We start from the raw sequence: 16269 nt of genomic DNA, 5'->3' as shown, positions 1-16269 counted from the left end.
CCACATTATATCTCCAAATGAGCATGTATTTTTTTATAATCAACCTTTTTAAAGAGCACGTGTGGTTTGCTCTGCAGTGAATGTAGCCGATGAATAACTGGGCTCTTTTCCAGGTGGGAACGGAGGGAGTCCAGGACATCGCAGTGCTGGAGCTGCAGTGCCCCCAGGACCCCGGGCACCCCACCTTCCGCATCTCCGCGTGCTTCCACCCCACAGGGGTCACCGAGGTAACCTCTCCACGTTGATTCCTGCGTGTTTATCGCCCTCCTTCACTAGCTCCCTTAACGTTGGCCCGTGAACCAGCCAATCTGTTCGCCTCTTTCTTTCTCTCTGGTAAATAGTTTTGAAAAGTGGAAATGTGTCCCATTTGGAATGTGGCAGCACAGGGACCTTCTCAGAGGAAGACTTACTGTGCAGGGTACCTGCTCCTGTTCTGAGTCAGTTAGGAAAACTTTCCCGATGTACCACCTCTGAGAGCAATCCCGTCACGCACCTTGTTAAAGGTGCCAACCAGTCTGCTAGAGGCCAGGACCCAAAGATGAGAAGTACTCGTACTGCTCCTCAGAAATTGCCACCTGGGAGGAAACGACATACCCATGACTGTAACCCGCGGTGACAGAAGCAAGGGTGAAACGTGCGTGAAGTATTATGGGCTCGGACCAGCAGGGGCCATGACCTTGGTGCTAGATCAGTGTGAAGTCAAGGGCATGGTTCCAACTCAGAGCAATTTTGAAACAAAAATAAGTTCACAACCAATACCTGAAGTGCAAAGAAAATGCTGCCACGCCCGTCAGGCTGTCTTGTCAGGACATTCAGCTTACGGGCAGGAAGCAGCTGGCCCCGGCGCTGCTCAGTGGGGTGGGTGGTCCTCACAGCAGGTCACTCCGACCCTGGACACAGTTCGCTTTGTCCCCACCTGAGGTGTCAGCTCTGGACAAGGCAGGCGCACGTTGGGGCACGGGACCCATCCGACGTGGAACCTCCCGTAGGAGTCAGACCTGTCGCGGGCCTGGGTCCCCGGTGCCCTGACTGGAGTCCCTGCTCTTGGGGACACCACGGCTCAGGTTTCCCACGCTCTACATGAGCTCCATTCCCTGAACTCCCAGGTGTCATGCAGTTGGTTGGTGACAGGTTACTGTCACCCAGGCGGTTTCGCCTGCTCTTACAGCTGGTGTTCCACTCTCACGCTTCCATGGGAACAGATGAAAGTTGAGCCACGGTCAGATGTGTCAATAGGAGAAAAGGTTTGGTGAATCTTTTACCCAAAAATGTAGGCTCTCTTTTTGTGGAGGATTTAGACGTGTGGATAAAAAGTAAGTAAAAATCAGGTTGAAAACCATGATAGAATAAGTTATGATTGTTCTCTTCATCGAGGAAGAGGATGCTGACATGCGTAGGCCACCTGCCAATTCCTGCTCTGTCTGGTGAGGAGCCGAGCCTGCACGCCTCCTCCCTGTGAGTCTCTGACAGCTCAGCAGGCAGGTGGTGGCGAGGCCTCCCCCTCCGCAGAAACGACCCTCGGGTCACCAGCAGGGGAGGCTGTTCTGCATGGAGGCTCTTCCAGCTGGCCTCCTTCGCTTAACCATTTAGACGGGCATCTTCCAAAATCAGTTAGCCTCTGCCTTCCCAAATGCAGTAACTCGAACAGGAGTCCTCCTTTCGCCAAGTTTAGAGGTGTCCTGTAGCCGCCAGTCTGGGGTGGTTTATCTGTCATCATAGCTGCTTCTCCTGGGGCTGTGCACCCAGAGCCAGGGCTTGGTGACACCCCCCGAGGGGACAAGGCTCCATGTTCTCCGAGGCTAATGTTGGGGTGACTGTGCCCCACGGGCAGGGGCAGGGATTCCCTGGAAGAACAGAAATGCCTGCGGCAGGCTGACAAGGTAGGCCTGGTGCCTGTGGAGGCCTCGTGCCGCCATCAGCGCTGTTGGCGTGACCTGAGAGCTTGCCTGCCCTCCTCGCCGGCCGCTGTCACTTCATCCTGACTGTGCGCCTGTCTCTAACGACACCGCATTCCCGAGGTGTTTTTCTTGTCCAACCCTCCCTCCCAGTTTATTCTTCTCAGTTCCAAAAGGCTGAAAGTCACACTCCAAAGCTGATTAGAACCGGCTGTGAGGTAGGACCGCGCAGCCTCTGAGTGCGTGCTGAGTGCCTCCAGCGGAGCAGATGCCGTCTCTGCCCGCCGTGTGTGCTCAGGCCCTTCCCTCCTTTTGGGTTCTAGGCTGCTTTGTGAAGAATTGAAGACTTGAGTAAATCTTTGGAAAAACTAGTTTCTCAGCTTCTTCATGGTAGGGACCAAATGCTTTACTTGTGTTTCTGTCCCTGGTACATAATAGGTGCTCAACAAAGACTGACATTATGTGGCTGTGCCCTCACATCCTAACACGCTGCTGTGTACTCTAATTCACAGACCAGAAGGCAGTTCTTAGTGAGGCCAACCTCTGCAGATGCAAGTGAGTGCTATGAAAATTACATCGAAGAGCTGAAGAAGCAGGGATTTCAGCTAAGAGAATGTTTTACCCCCGAAACCACCCAGTTAGCATCTGGAAAGTTGCAAGCAGTAAGATCAATTTATCCATGTCGTTTTGCGTTATTGATTGAATATTTTAATAGAAGTCGCAGGAGGAAAGAGTGGGAGTTAGGAAAAGGCGTGGAAGCTGAGGGGCGGGCCCTCCAGGGTAAGCCACCAAGCCCAGCTTCCCAGGCGGTGGTCCGGGGGGTCAGGGTCCTTGCTCTTAACACCACATGGCCTGTCATGCCACGGGCAGGCCTGAGGTTGCACCGTGGAGACAAAGGCAAAAGTAAAATGGGAGCAAAAGAGAAAGACGGGGAGTAAGAGAGGGGAGGAGGCAGGGGTAGAGTGCGGCAGAAGGAGGGGCCCTGAGTAGTGACAGTGACTTGGCTGCAGGTGGCTCTCTCCTGAGCTGTAGTTAATTACTCCTTGTCACACCTCCAATCTCGGTTTAAGTAAACCCACCCATGAAAACTTCCTGCGGGTGTGTTGTTTTGCCATTTTGTGGTTGCAGTGGCTTCTGGAGGAGGATATACGTTCAAGTGCTCTGAGCCAGGAGGTGAGCGATTTGGTGGAGATGGTTTGGGCAGAGGCCCTCGGCCACCTGGAGCACACGCTCCTCACGCCTGCGAACAGGATCAGCCTTAACGACGTAAGTCCCGTGCGTCCTCGAAACCTGCTTTCCTGGTTTCTCAGCGTCAGTGATACCACTTCTGTTTGAGAGCTGGTTCGTTGTTCTCAGATGCAGTCCTTCCTGTTCTTTCTTGTCACCCTGGAGAGGGGGACACCGAGAACACTGAGGGGATGTGAGCTTCCAGGAGGAGCAGATGGTCCCACCTGTAAAATATTGGACACGAGGACTGATCACAGCTTGGCTTTTCGGTGCCAGCTGGTGAGGAGCTGCTCCTCCGGCAGGAGCTTTGCCGCCGGCCTGGGGGACGTGCCGCTCTGCGTCCTCCGTTAGACACCGGGCCCTCAGCCACTCCACAGTGACTGCGCCTCTGACCGTCCAAGGGGAAGCTGGGCAGGCTTCCAGCCCCCCAGAAACTGCTCTGCTCAGTCACACGCAACTGAAAAGACAAGCGAAAGAAAATGCTCCCGATGGCCCAGCTTCTGCCGCTGTATTGTCATAGTCAGATAATACAATACACACATTTCCCGCTGTGGAATTAAATGAATTTATTTCAGGGCTAAAAACGGTTCCCGGGGTAAAGTCCAAAAAGCACCCATGTAATTCAAAGCAGGTCCTGGCGGGTTTTGTTCCTAGTTTGACTCCAACATCTTTCTAAGTCTTATGTGAAAAACAGGGCTCCTGCGGTGACACGAGCCTTCCTCTCTGGACGAAAAGGCAGGTGCAGAGACAGATATTGAAGACTGGTTCTTTCCTGCGGTTAAGACGAGCCCGCTTTTGGATGACTCAGTGGCATCGTCGTCATCTCCATAAACACTGCGTTTGTTTCATGGCAGAGAGCCAGTAGGAAACTGATAGTCACGACGTAGCCAACGGCTGTTTTAGATGTTTGTATACGTGTTCCTTTAGTTTTTCTATGATTATCAAGATCTCACTGTAATAAGTGCGTATCATCTACTTATAGGTGAGCAAGGCAGAGGGAATTCTACTCCATGTAAAGGCAGCACTGAAAAGTGGAGAAACGGAAGAACAATTACAAAAGATGATGAGTGAGTTCTACAGACTAATACCTCACAGAGGTTCAACCACTGAAGAAGTTAACCTGAGGCTGTTAGCCAAGAAAGAGGACCTCTGCCAGGTAAATCTCTGAGCTACAGAATTCAGTTAACATATGTTGGGGAGGGGTCTTTTCAGATCTGATGAGTAAGGAAGGTCACACTGAATGAATCACAAAAGTTGTCTAGAGTTGGCTCAAAAATAAATTGTCGAGCCATTTTAGAATGCTTCGGGTCCTCTTGGAAGCTACCCGAACTGTATTCCCGAACACGAATGTGCTGGAATAGTGGTACAAAGGCAGATTCATTTAGAATTGCTGCACTGTAATGTCCCAGATCAGATGAGTTAAGATTTTCCGCAGAAGAAACGGAAAGCTGCCACGGACTTAAACAGCGAGGACACTTACCGCCCGTGTAACAAAAAGCCCAGGTGCGGGGGCGCTGCTGGTCCAGGTCGCTCGGATGTTTCAGCCTCTGCCCATCTCTGACCTTCCTATAAAGTGACCTTCCTGTCAGCCTGACTCCCCTTACCACCAGCTTACAGCTACAGTAGTTCATAGCATCCCATGTATTTTTTGGTGTCTCTTAGATGAAGCCCCTGGTACTCTTGTTTCTCTGGTCAGAATTGAGTCATTGTGGAATTTTACTCAGCCATGAAAAATGAAATCTTAACATTTGCAATGACGTGTATGGACCTAGAAGATATTACGTTGAGTGAGATAAGTCAGACAAAGACAGACAGATACCATATGATTTCTCTTATGTGTGGAATCTAAGGAACAACAGAAACGAACAAGCTAAATGAAAACAAACATGGGTATGGAGAACAAACTGGTGATTGCCAGAGGGCAGGGGGCTGGGTGAAAAAGGGGAAGGAAGAGACAGGTACACATTGCACAAAGGGCTTGGGACAGATTTAGAGACGCATGACCTAGGCATCAGAGGAGTTTGTCAACGTGAAATTTTGCATGTTTGGGGGAAATTATAGCTTTTAGTGGGTTCTCAGAGTCCAAACTAAGTGAAGAATCAAGAAAAGAGGTGAACCAGTAAACAAGATGCTAATGGGCCCTCCCAAATCTGAAGTTCCCTGATTCACCTAATACCCAGCCTGTGGAACCTCAGTCTTTGGTCTTGCTACTGAGAGGGTACATAATGTAAATTGTGTGTTTTCAATAGGTAATACATCTGCATGATTTAGAAGTCAAACTCATACTAAAAAGGTACACTCAAACAATTTCCACCCTGTCCCCACCACCTCGTTCCAACTCTCTAACTCCCCACCTGATAACTTGCCACTCTTAAATATTTATTCTTCCCCTCTATTTTTACATAAAAAGCCGTGTACTCTCATCACCTTTCTGCACCTGCCTTCCTCGTTTAGTATATCCTGCACGTGGAGGTCACCCTCGTTGCAGCGTTCGAATGTGGGGTCTGCCACATTGCTGGGCATTCCCTATCAACGACATTTTGATTTGCCGTCACAAGCAGTGCCACAATGAACAACCTTGTGTGTTTGTCATTTCCTGCGTGTCCAGGGGTGTCTCTGGGATACGGCGCCAGCAGTAGGAGTGCCAGCTTAAAGGATGGATGTGTCTGTAATTGTGACACACTTCGTCTGATTCCCTCACAGGGTTACACCATCCTGCCCTCCCACCACCACTGAACGAGCTTCTGTTCCCTGTATCCTACGAGCAGTGTGTTTGCCCAGCGTGTAGATTTTACCGATCTGTGGATGACAAGTGGCCTCGCAGTGAGGCAGGCCTGAGCACCTTCCAAATGGTGAAGGGACACCTCGTTTCTTTTCCTGTGATCTGTCTCCTCATGCCCTCTGCCTCTTTTTCTTTGGATCTTGATCATTTTCTTCATGGTGTTTAGAATTTCTCTATAAGTTAGAGATCTTAGTCTGTGACATGAGTTACAAATATTTTCTGTGTTTTTGGTTATTCTACTTTGCTTATGGTGAATTTGGTGGTGATGAACTTGTTTCATTTCACCATACAGAAACTTTTTACTTGTACATAGAGAAATGCATTGACCTTATATTTTATAGCTGGCGGTTTCGGTGTAGTCAGAAAGCCCTGCCCCACAAGGTCATAAAGACGTGGGCAGCAGAGTGCCTGGTGCTCCCCATCAGTGTCCCTTCATTCTCAAAGGTGTGAAAACAGCACAGCTCTGTATCACGCGTAGCTCAGGTCATCTGGGAGCTACGGTCCCTCCTCCAGTCCCACGACCCAGGAGTAGATATGCACCCAGGGAAGGGACCGGTATCCCACTCTTTCTGCGTCTTCCAAAGCTAAGGCAGTGCCTGGCGTACAAAACACGAAAATTGAGTTTTTGTTAAGCAGAATGGAACGTGAAGTTCGGTCTGAGTTCCTGCTTTATCACTGTCCACTGTCCCCTCCTCGCTGCAGGATCTAGAGCAATTAATTTAGTTTCGCAGAGCCTCACTTGCCCCATGCACACAATGAGGGCAGTGAGATCCAAGCGGACTGGTGCTGTGGTGTGGATTACAGGGACAGTGTGCCCAGAACACTGTTAACATGGTGCGCTGCCCTAACGTACACTGCCATTGTTGTGTGTTTGCTGTCACTGAGGTAGCTGTGTCACCTTTAATGTGCCACTTACGTGATGAAAGAACTTACGTGAAAAAGTGTAACATGATATAACTTTTGGTTTGTGGTGATTCTAATGTCTGTATTGTTTCCATCTACAGCTAATAAGAGACATGGCTAACGTCAACGAAACTAATTTGTCCAAACGCAACCCACCGTCTCTTGCCAAATACCGAGCTTTGAGATGCAAAATTGAGCATGTTGAACAGAACACAGAAGAATTTTTCAGAGTTAGAAAAGAGGTTTTACAGAATAATCGCAGGTAAGCATAAGGAGACGCATTAGGATCTGTTCTGTAATATGGCGTCCGAACCTGATGCAGAGCCGATGGCCGCAGGTACCTGGATGCCTGTCCTCACTGACAAGTCACCTACATTGGCCAGTCGCTTCCTCCTGTGTTTGTAACAAGGCATGGGGCAGCAGTCTGTGCTTGAACACGCTGCTATCGTCTCTCCCACTGGGACATAAGGGTGCCAGATCTTGATGAGAATTACGTTTACAAAGGGTATTAAAGCTCGTGTTTGGAAGGGTGTTGCATAGGAAAATGCACTTAAGATTTTAAGATGCAGAAATATGTGTGTGGCAGCTTCTAAACTAGCCACTCTGTGGCATAAAAACCTGGAAAATCTGTCAAGCTGTGGATCCCCCAATGCCAGCCCCATTCGTTTCCTGTTGCCTGGGCCCCTTCCCGTTTCCTCTGCGGTCTGCATTCCGTACCTGGCACAGCGGCAGCACCAGCCACCTGGGCGGTCACTGCTTGGACGGGCCCTCGCTGTGCCCGTGCCTCAGAATCGCTGGGGCTAAGGGCCTGGACCCAGCGTCAGGACGCAGGATCCAGCTGTGTTGGTTGTTCTCAGGCCAGGCTGACTTTCATTGGCTTGGTCACTCGTCCCGCGGCAGCACTGCCCTCACGGAGTCTCTCTCCTGGGCATGGCTGGTATCTCAGCTCAGGTAACGTCCAGGTGGCCCTGCATTGGCCTTGCACGCTCCATGCACCAGTGGTGCTGAATGGCAGCTGCTCTGACCACTTTGCAGGCCAGTTGTTAAATTCTTAGGATTGTTAACTAATTAAACCATTAGTAACAGGAAGTCTGCTATGGAGGGAGAATTTCCACTGAGGAAATCAGCAGATGCTGCAGTCGGGGTCACGTGTGGGCCCTTTTGCTGTGTGGAGTCCGTTTGCCAGCGCCCTGCTAGAACTGGGCGCAGCCACACCGCCCTGTGGACCGATGCGCGCCTGTCTCTGAGCACATGCTGCCTTCCTGGGCAGTCACCCTCCAGTGCCATTCCCTGTACCACCTCACACCCACTAAGATGGTTATGTTTTTAAAAAGTGGGAAATTGTCAGTGTCAATGAGGATGCGGAGATGCTGGAACCCTCCACACAGTTGTGGAGATGTAAATGGTGCAGCCACTACTTGATGAGGTCACATTAAACACAATCATCAGATGCCCCAGCAATTCCACTCCTAGTGACGTACCCCAAAGATCTGGAAACGGGGCTCAACCGGATACTTGCCCATGAATGTTCGCAGCAGCACAGGTCACACAGCCGGAAGGTCGAAGCCACCCAGACTTCCATCAGTGGGTGAATGGATTAACAAAACATGGCGACTATGCATGTGCTGGAATATTGTTGGCCATGAAAAGCAGTGAAATACGACACAGGCTGCAACAGCGGGCGAACCTCAAAGACGTGATCCTACGTGCAAGAAGCCAGACGTGGAAGACCACACGTGCTGGAGCTAAACAGAGTGGTGGTTCACAGCATTTTGAATGTGCCGAATACCCCTGAGCTGTACACGTCAGTATAGTTTTATCCTATGTGAATTTTACCCGTTTTTAAAAATCCATTCTGTAGATCTATCCAGATGATGCTTTTATACTTGCTGAGATTATTTTAGTTTCTTTTGATTTGACCTTCGACCATCCCCTCAGTCCCTGCTAGGATCTGATACTAGGAAAGAGGCTGGAGACAGTGACGGTGGCCAGGAGGGAAGTGACTAGCCCCCTCCATGAGTCACAGGGAAGGAAGAGCTATGTCCCTAAGACCTGGGTAGGCGTGTAGCTCGACCAGTCAATGTGACCCACGCGAGCCCTTGCGGAGCTTGCACTCCACCAAGTGTCAGACAGCGAACGTGGGCCTCCTCACAGGGAGAGTTTGCTGCCGGGAAAAATTAGATTTTATTCATTTCGTTTCACTGATGATGACATTTTCATATTAATTTTTTTCTCCTAAAATTTATATTCTTTGCTGAAAGTTTAGAAACTATATAAAAACATGGAGAGAATTAAAGCTCACCCAGAATTTCAGCACAAGGGATAACGCAGAGATCACATAACTCACTCCTAACCCTTTGGTGTAGAGCATATCTCAAGTTGGTGATTCTTCTCCACACCCAATGGTGTGCCAGTCAGCCAGCTCTTAGGAGTCAGAGTCCTGGTTTGTGACAGCTGCTGATTTCTGTGGCGCGAGCCCCACCCCCATCCCCTACCACAGCTCAGGTCGAGCTGCCAGCCTGACGCCCTGAGTGAGGATCTGGGTGGGCACGCTCAGTGGCCTCATGTAACCCTCACCTGTTCCCGTGCTTCCCTGTCTTAGCCCGCTCATCCCCATGTCGCCACGCTCTGTCACATCTGTCTCCAGAATGTCTTCTGCCCACTGGCTTCCAGTTATGCTGCCACTGTCTTCATTGCAGACCACGTTGTCTCGTCTGCACCACTATAGCTGCTTCCTCCCTGATGCTCTTCCACCTCTGCCCCATCCAGCGTATTTCCCGTAACAACCGTTAGACCTTAAACTTATGGGCTGTACAATGCCACGTTCTAGCGTCACCTCCACAGAGAGGCCTTTCTTGACCACCTCTCCCTCAGTATGGTAGTTTTCCTTGGCAGCACTTAAAATTAGGCATTTGTTAACTCCTTGATTTTGGTCTCTCTCAGTAGAATGAAAGCTCTGCGAAGCTGGAGCCCGTGTCATTTTACTCCCAGTGCCTGGCGGAACACTCCGCACAGAGTCTACTCTCTGAATGAATGCATGGATGAATGAGTGAGCTCATTCAGTCTGTACAGTGTACACAATATATATTTGACAAAACTTGGGATCGTGTTATGCAAGCAGTTTTTGCGACCTTTTAGAATTTATATTTTACCATAAGTTTTACTTCCTATCCTTATTTATTTATCAAGTGTGATTTTTAATGGCCATGTAGTGTTTCCAAGATGAATTGTGCCATGATTTCTTGTATCAGCTCCCTAATAATGGGCATTTGGGCAGTTCTGTGTTTGTTCATAATGATTTTTCATTTTGCTTTCAATTATGTCATCTCCAAGTTTTTCTTCTAATTCTTACAGTCAAAGTCCAGTGGACATCCTGCAGATATTCAGAGTTGGCCGAGCAAGCGAGACCACAGCGTTCCTGAGCCAGCTTGGCAACGTGACATCCTTGCTGCACGGGTCTCCCGTGCGAAGCTTTGTAGGAATCCTGTCTCGGTAAGAGGAGCCACCTTGACTCACCAGACCGTTCAGCCTCACAAATGCGAGGTGTCATATCTCTTTTCTGTACCGCATGGGTCTCTTTAGTTAAAATCAGCCAGCTAATTGTATTCCAGAGAAAACTGAACATTTTAAATTATAAGTACACGTTTTAAATTATGTACTTATTTTTATATATAGTTTAAAAAAGTATATATTTTTATATATAGTTTAAGCACGGATATGAATGGCTTCTTGAAGACAGTATCATATAAAGAAAGGTGATTGTCTGTTTTACTTATGAGTCTTTCCTCTGTATCCACTCTAGCAATAGTCTAGAATTTAAAAAGAAAGATCTAGAAATTAGAATGCCCAGATACTGTGAGTTATCTGTTCAGAACATAATTGTAGTTTTCTGTTTGGATAACCAATTAATATTAGAGCCAAAACTGAAGTCACGAGTAGCAGGGGGAAATAGGGTTAAATCTGTGTCTTTAATTAAATACCTAATAAGAAATTTGAAAAGAAATATATTAGATCCATCCGGAAAAAACTGAAGAGCTGTTGGGGGACTCAAAAGACACTTGCACTACTCAGAAGGATGCCAGTTTTCCCTGAATTAACCTGTAAATTTAGTGGTATCACAGTAAAAGTACCACTGAGATTTTTTTAAAGATATAAAAAGCTAATTCTGCAGCACATAGTTTTTTTAATTTGACATTACCAAGACCATTCTAAAAAAGAAGCGTAATAAGGGAAGATTAACCAGTGAGACATTAAAAATATACTGTAAAGCTATATTAAAACAGTGAGGTGGTATATAAATAGATGAATGAATAGAATAGAAAGTACACAAATGCAAAAGTAGAGGATTTAGTATGTATAACAATAGCTTTTATCTCTGTGGAAGAAAGATTATTTTTCAATACTACATATTAGATAAATATCTGGAAAAATATAAAATTGGACCCCTGCCTTGCTTTCAAACTTAAATAAACTCTTCATGGAGCAGAGATTTAAATATTAAAAATAAAACTTGTAAAGGTACTAAATGAAAAATAGATTAAAAACAATAATCTTAGAGTGGGAATGGCCTAATAGAACTAAAAGTCAAAAGCCATTTTACAAAATTAATTCCACCTCGTATCATAAAACTCAGCTAGCAGTTTGTACCATAAAGGCCACTGTCTCCTTGACCTGCCCAAAGAGAGCTGGGGTTGAACATTGGCTGCAGAGCTCTCTGAACGCTCTAGTTCGTTCTTGATCAGGGGAGAAGGGTATTCAGTGTCAAGCTTAAACATTGTCCTGCTGAGCAAGGGGCCCGGGCCGGAAGGAGACAGAGCCCTGGGGGCCGGACAAATGGCCGGCCCGCAGCCCAGGACTGGTCAGGGGGTGACAAGAAGCAGGCCGCAGCCTGGGTCATTCTCCTGACACCTGGAATTCCTTCTGTGAGGTTACTTTGAAACGCATTTTCCTTTTCATTTTGTGCTATCTATCTACCTACCTACCTACCTACTTTGTCTGTTTATCTATCTATCTATCTATCTATCTATCTATCTATCTATCTATCTATCGTCTTTTAATTAGTGTGTTTATTTTCTCCAACTTTATTGTGGTATTATCGACCAATAAAAGCTACATAGATTTAGGCCGTACAGTGTGATTTTTAAAGATATGCAGGGTGATCACCATAATAGGTTAATTAGCATGTCCGTCATCTCACCTAGTCCCTTTTTTTGCCTTGTGGTGAGAACACAAGATCTACTCTCTTAGCCAATTTCAAGTACACAGTACAGTATTATTAGCTATTATCCCATGCGGTACATTAGATCTCCACAATTCATTCATCTTAGAACTGAAAGCGCAGTACCCTTTGCCCAGCTTCTCCCTTATTTTCCCACCCCCCCTGGAAACCACTGCTCCACTCTCCTCTCTGGTTCCATGAACTCGACTTGTCAAGATTCCACTTACAGGTAGGGTATTTGTCTTTCTGTGTCTGGCTTACTTCACTTAGCATAACACCCTTAAGTAGCATCTGTCTCTATAGGTTCATAAGGCTGTCATAGAACATCCTCTTTCATCGTAAACCTCATAACTCGTTTCTTTTCAGCGGGTTGCTTTTGCCCAAAGTGGTCGAAGATCGCGGCGTGACAAGAACAGACGTTGGAAACCTGGGGAGCGGGATCTACTTCAGCGATTCACTCAGGTTAGTGTGTCATATCCCAAGCCACGTCGCTCACGCCCGCTGCAGGCAGTCGTCACCGAGTACTCGCTCTGTTTTCCTCCATCTTTTCTTGCTGAGGTGTCTCTCACCCCAGAAACAAGTACTGTAAGCAGCCGATTTCTCCACAGGCTGTAGAAGCGTGAGTTTCGCGGTGGATGTTTGGAAAGTGGTGTTTGAAATCCACTTGGTGATTTTACTGTCCTGAGACCTTTTACGTATCCACACCCACTTAATCCTTACCACGCTCCCTTACCACGCTCCTGCGGCCAATCCTGCTGGTACCCTCATGTCACAGAGAAGAACACTGAGGGATGGCCGAGGGTGTCTTGTCCAAGGTTACACAGCATTTGTCTTTCTCCAGAGCCAGTAATCTTGACTTCTCCAGCACATGGCCTCTCTTCTCAACAGTTTATCTCGTGTACATAACATTTCATCTTCAATCTCCTTGTTAATATTTAAATCTGTCCTCGTGATAGCCGCAGTGAATTGCACACCTGCCCTGTGCCGAGCACCAGGCTAAGTGCTTCATTGTCTGTACATTGTCCATAAACCTCACACTTGGTGTTATCACATCATTTTTATGGAAAGGATACAGACTCATGGAGGTTAAATAACTTACCTAAGGCTCCAGAGCTAGTTTCTATAAATCAGTAAGAAAAAGATAAACAACTCAATAAGTAAATGGGCAAAAAACATGAATAGTAACTTAATAGAAGTGGAAACACGTATGGAAAATAACACTTGAAAAGATAAGTAATCAAGAACATGTAAAGTAAACCATAATGATACTATTTTACATCTGTCATATTGATTTAAAAAAAAATACTTTAGCATCTCTAGATGTTGGTGAGTCTCTGAAACAATCTAAACTCTCAGATACTTCCAGAAAGAATGTAAGAGACAAACCCTCTTGAAAAAGCTTTGGCATTATCTGGTCTAACTGAGGAACAGAGGTGAGTCCTGTGGGCTGACCTCCAGTCCAGGAAGCAGTGCTCCTCAGCCTGGCTCACGATGGGATCATTGACTGCCGTTGACACCCCAGCTGGAGCATGGGCAAACACTGGGGTGCTGATTGCACCCCTGAGAAGTTAAGTCAGTATCTCTAGGGGTGAGGCTTGGGCATCAATAGTTTTTAAGCTTCCTGGGTGATTATAATATGCAGCCGGGTCAAGAAGCACCACCCTAGGAAAACACTAGTGTTCATAGAGCAGGAGGCACTGCCAAGAATGGCTGAGGTCACCAGTGGCAGGCGCATGCTGGAAAACGATGCACACGTCCGCTGACAGTGAGATGAACCGGTGCAGTTGCTGTGGTCCCACACGGAGTCCTGAATGGCACCTTTAACATGTTATTGCAGCTACACGTGTCAAGTGGTGGAGCCTCAGCAGGGAGCCAGAATGGCTCTATGATTCTGTATATGTGCCAAGTTCAAAAACAAGCAAAACTAAACTTTATATTGTGAGGGACACATACCTACGTGCCAGTGCTATTTAAAAGAAAAGAAACTACACACAAAAATTGAGAGCGATCACGTCACATCTGGATGGCAAGGAAGGTGACACCACTGGGCATCAGAAAGACTAATGGTGTTCTTCTTAAACCAGGTGGTGGCCCTATGTTAGTAGAATTTAACATTTATACTACAACTTCTCTTTCCTATGTACAAAGTATTTCAAAGTAAAAACTTTTAGATATTTAAATATTTTTTTAAAAAGTTAATTAGCATCCAGTTGAATCTAGCAAAATTGAGGTCCTTTGTGACTTTTGACAGTGGTTTCAGTATAGAAGTATGAATAGAGCCGAACCGCAGTGGACTGAGGGGCGGTCAGCAAAGAAGTCAGTAGGGACAGTCGCTGACTCCATGAGGGTGGAGAAAAGGGAGGAGACAGAGGGAGCCGAGGCGGGGGCTGGAGGCATAGTCAGGGTCTGGGCTCCATGGAGGAGTTAGGCATTTTTTAGTTGCAGGAGAAGAACCCACACAAGGGAGAGGTTTATAGGAGGAAGGGGAGAAATTGACTTTTTTTTAAGTGCGGGGGGATAGAACAAAGGGTCATCAGGCAATGCTTTTATATTTTGGTCTTGATCTTTGAAGAAATAGAGGTATGTCCCCAAAATGTTGCTCCTGAAGGCAACCCAGCCTATGTTCCTAATAAATAGCCCAATGCTTTATTAAAGTTGCTGGATCCTGAAGAAGGTTGAAACACAGTCTCTCCTGTGGGTGTCTTGAAATTTTCACTTTTCAGTTGCATTCAGAAGGGCCCTGAGAACTCAGCACCCGTCTTGCCCTTGACCAGCTCTTACTCGCTGGTACTTAATGTTCTTTCTGAGCTAACATGCGGAGAACCAATTTGCTTTTTCTTAATTAATAAGGTGAGTTTCTGTCCTCTTTTACCACTGTGGTGTTTCCTACACCAAAATGCACATATCTCAGTAGCTAATAAAGGTTTAGGGGACAATGGGAGTCTTCTCTCTATGAGAACGAAGCCCTTTGGGCTGCCTAGCACAATAGAAGAGCAATCTATGTGGTCGTTACATCAAAATCTTAAATGACTGAATAGTAAGCTCTAAGTTGAATCGTAAGAGATTCTTCAATAGTAAAATCTGGAACATTCTACCAGCAATCTTTTAAACAGTGTCGCCTATGCACGGAATAAAATGTCATGACCACGTAGCTGTAAGTTATAAATACATTCTTTCTTCTTCGCATCTGCAGTACGAGTACTAAGTACTCACACCCCGGAGACACAGATGGTACTAGACTCCTGGTCGTCTGTGATGTGGCCCTTGGGAAGTGCTTGGACTTGCACAAGAAGGACTTCTCCTTGATGGAGGCACCGCCCGGCTATGACAGTGTCCATGGGGTTCCAGGAACAGCCACTGTCACCACGGACTTCGAGGTATTTGTATCAAGAAACGGGCAGAGAGGCTCCTGTGAAGAAGTTTAAATAATTATTGTCTACTGCCTGAATTCAATATTTTCTAAATTAGCAAACATGAAAATTTGCTTTTATGAAAATGTGCCAATAAAGGTTTTTTCCATCTATTTCTGTTTGCTCTAGGATGATGAATTTGTTGTATATAAAACCAATCAGATTAAAATGAAATATATTATTAAATTTTGTTTACCTGGAGATGAAATAAAGGACTTTCATCCCTGTAATAATACTGAATTAGAGGAATACACGCCCGAGATTTCAAATTTTCCAACAGTTGAAGGTTAGACAATTTTCTTGAATGTTGTTTTACATGCTATTACTAGAACTCAACATTATATTTTCAATAGAATTTGTTTATGTTTGGTAACCATATTTAGGACCTCATAGGTAAATATTTTATTTCCTTTTTATTTTGTAAAATTAAAGACCAGGATGCTGGGGAGAGTTTAAGTGGTCTCAAGATCATGTTACTTCACTTACACTCCAGATTCAAGCTTGTCCAACCCCGGGATCGCTACTAAAATCTGCTAAACCAATTTCAGACGTCAGTGTGCAAACAGGGTAATGGGGCTGGTAGAATAGACAGACAGCACAGCATTAGGATCAGGAAGCTTGGGTTCAAGTGCCAGCTTGCCACTTACTAGACTATGTGATCTGTGACAGACCACATCCCAGTGTTGCTGTGAGGATTAAATGGGATAAGTGAAGGTACCCCCAAAACTGCGGTGTACAGGTTATGTATTAGTAATACAGATAAATGAGGGGATGATGGCTTTCAGAAAACTATAAGCCCAAACTACGATAATATTAATAGTTTTGTAAAAACAT

The 16269-nt window shown here is 46.3% G+C and overlaps 1 protein-coding gene across 6 annotated transcripts in view; it reads left to right on the top strand.

Annotated features, from left to right (window-relative positions):
• PARP4 (poly(ADP-ribose) polymerase family member 4) overlaps nt 1-16269 on the top strand; it is a 69530-nt gene that overhangs the window by 15189 nt on the left and 38072 nt on the right. For all 6 annotated transcript variants that reach the window (XM_039873063.1, XM_039873064.1, XM_039873062.1 and 3 more), the window contains 9 exons: nt 114-227; nt 2408-2557; nt 3024-3161; nt 4105-4278; nt 6909-7069; nt 10162-10299; nt 12392-12487; nt 15219-15402; nt 15565-15721. In XM_039873063.1, the coding sequence (XP_039728997.1) occupies nt 114-227; nt 2408-2557; nt 3024-3161; nt 4105-4278; nt 6909-7069; nt 10162-10299; nt 12392-12487; nt 15219-15402; nt 15565-15721 (1312 nt within the window). The remainder of the gene's footprint in view (nt 1-113; nt 228-2407; nt 2558-3023; nt 3162-4104; nt 4279-6908; nt 7070-10161; nt 10300-12391; nt 12488-15218; nt 15403-15564; nt 15722-16269) is intronic.

Source organism: Pteropus medius, unplaced genomic scaffold (assembly GCF_902729225.1).
Source record: "Pteropus medius unplaced genomic scaffold, Ma_sr-lr_union100, whole genome shotgun sequence".
Classification (NCBI taxonomy): domain Eukaryota; kingdom Metazoa; phylum Chordata; class Mammalia; order Chiroptera; family Pteropodidae; genus Pteropus; species Pteropus medius.
This window is presented reverse-complemented; position numbering and strand designations above follow the sequence as displayed.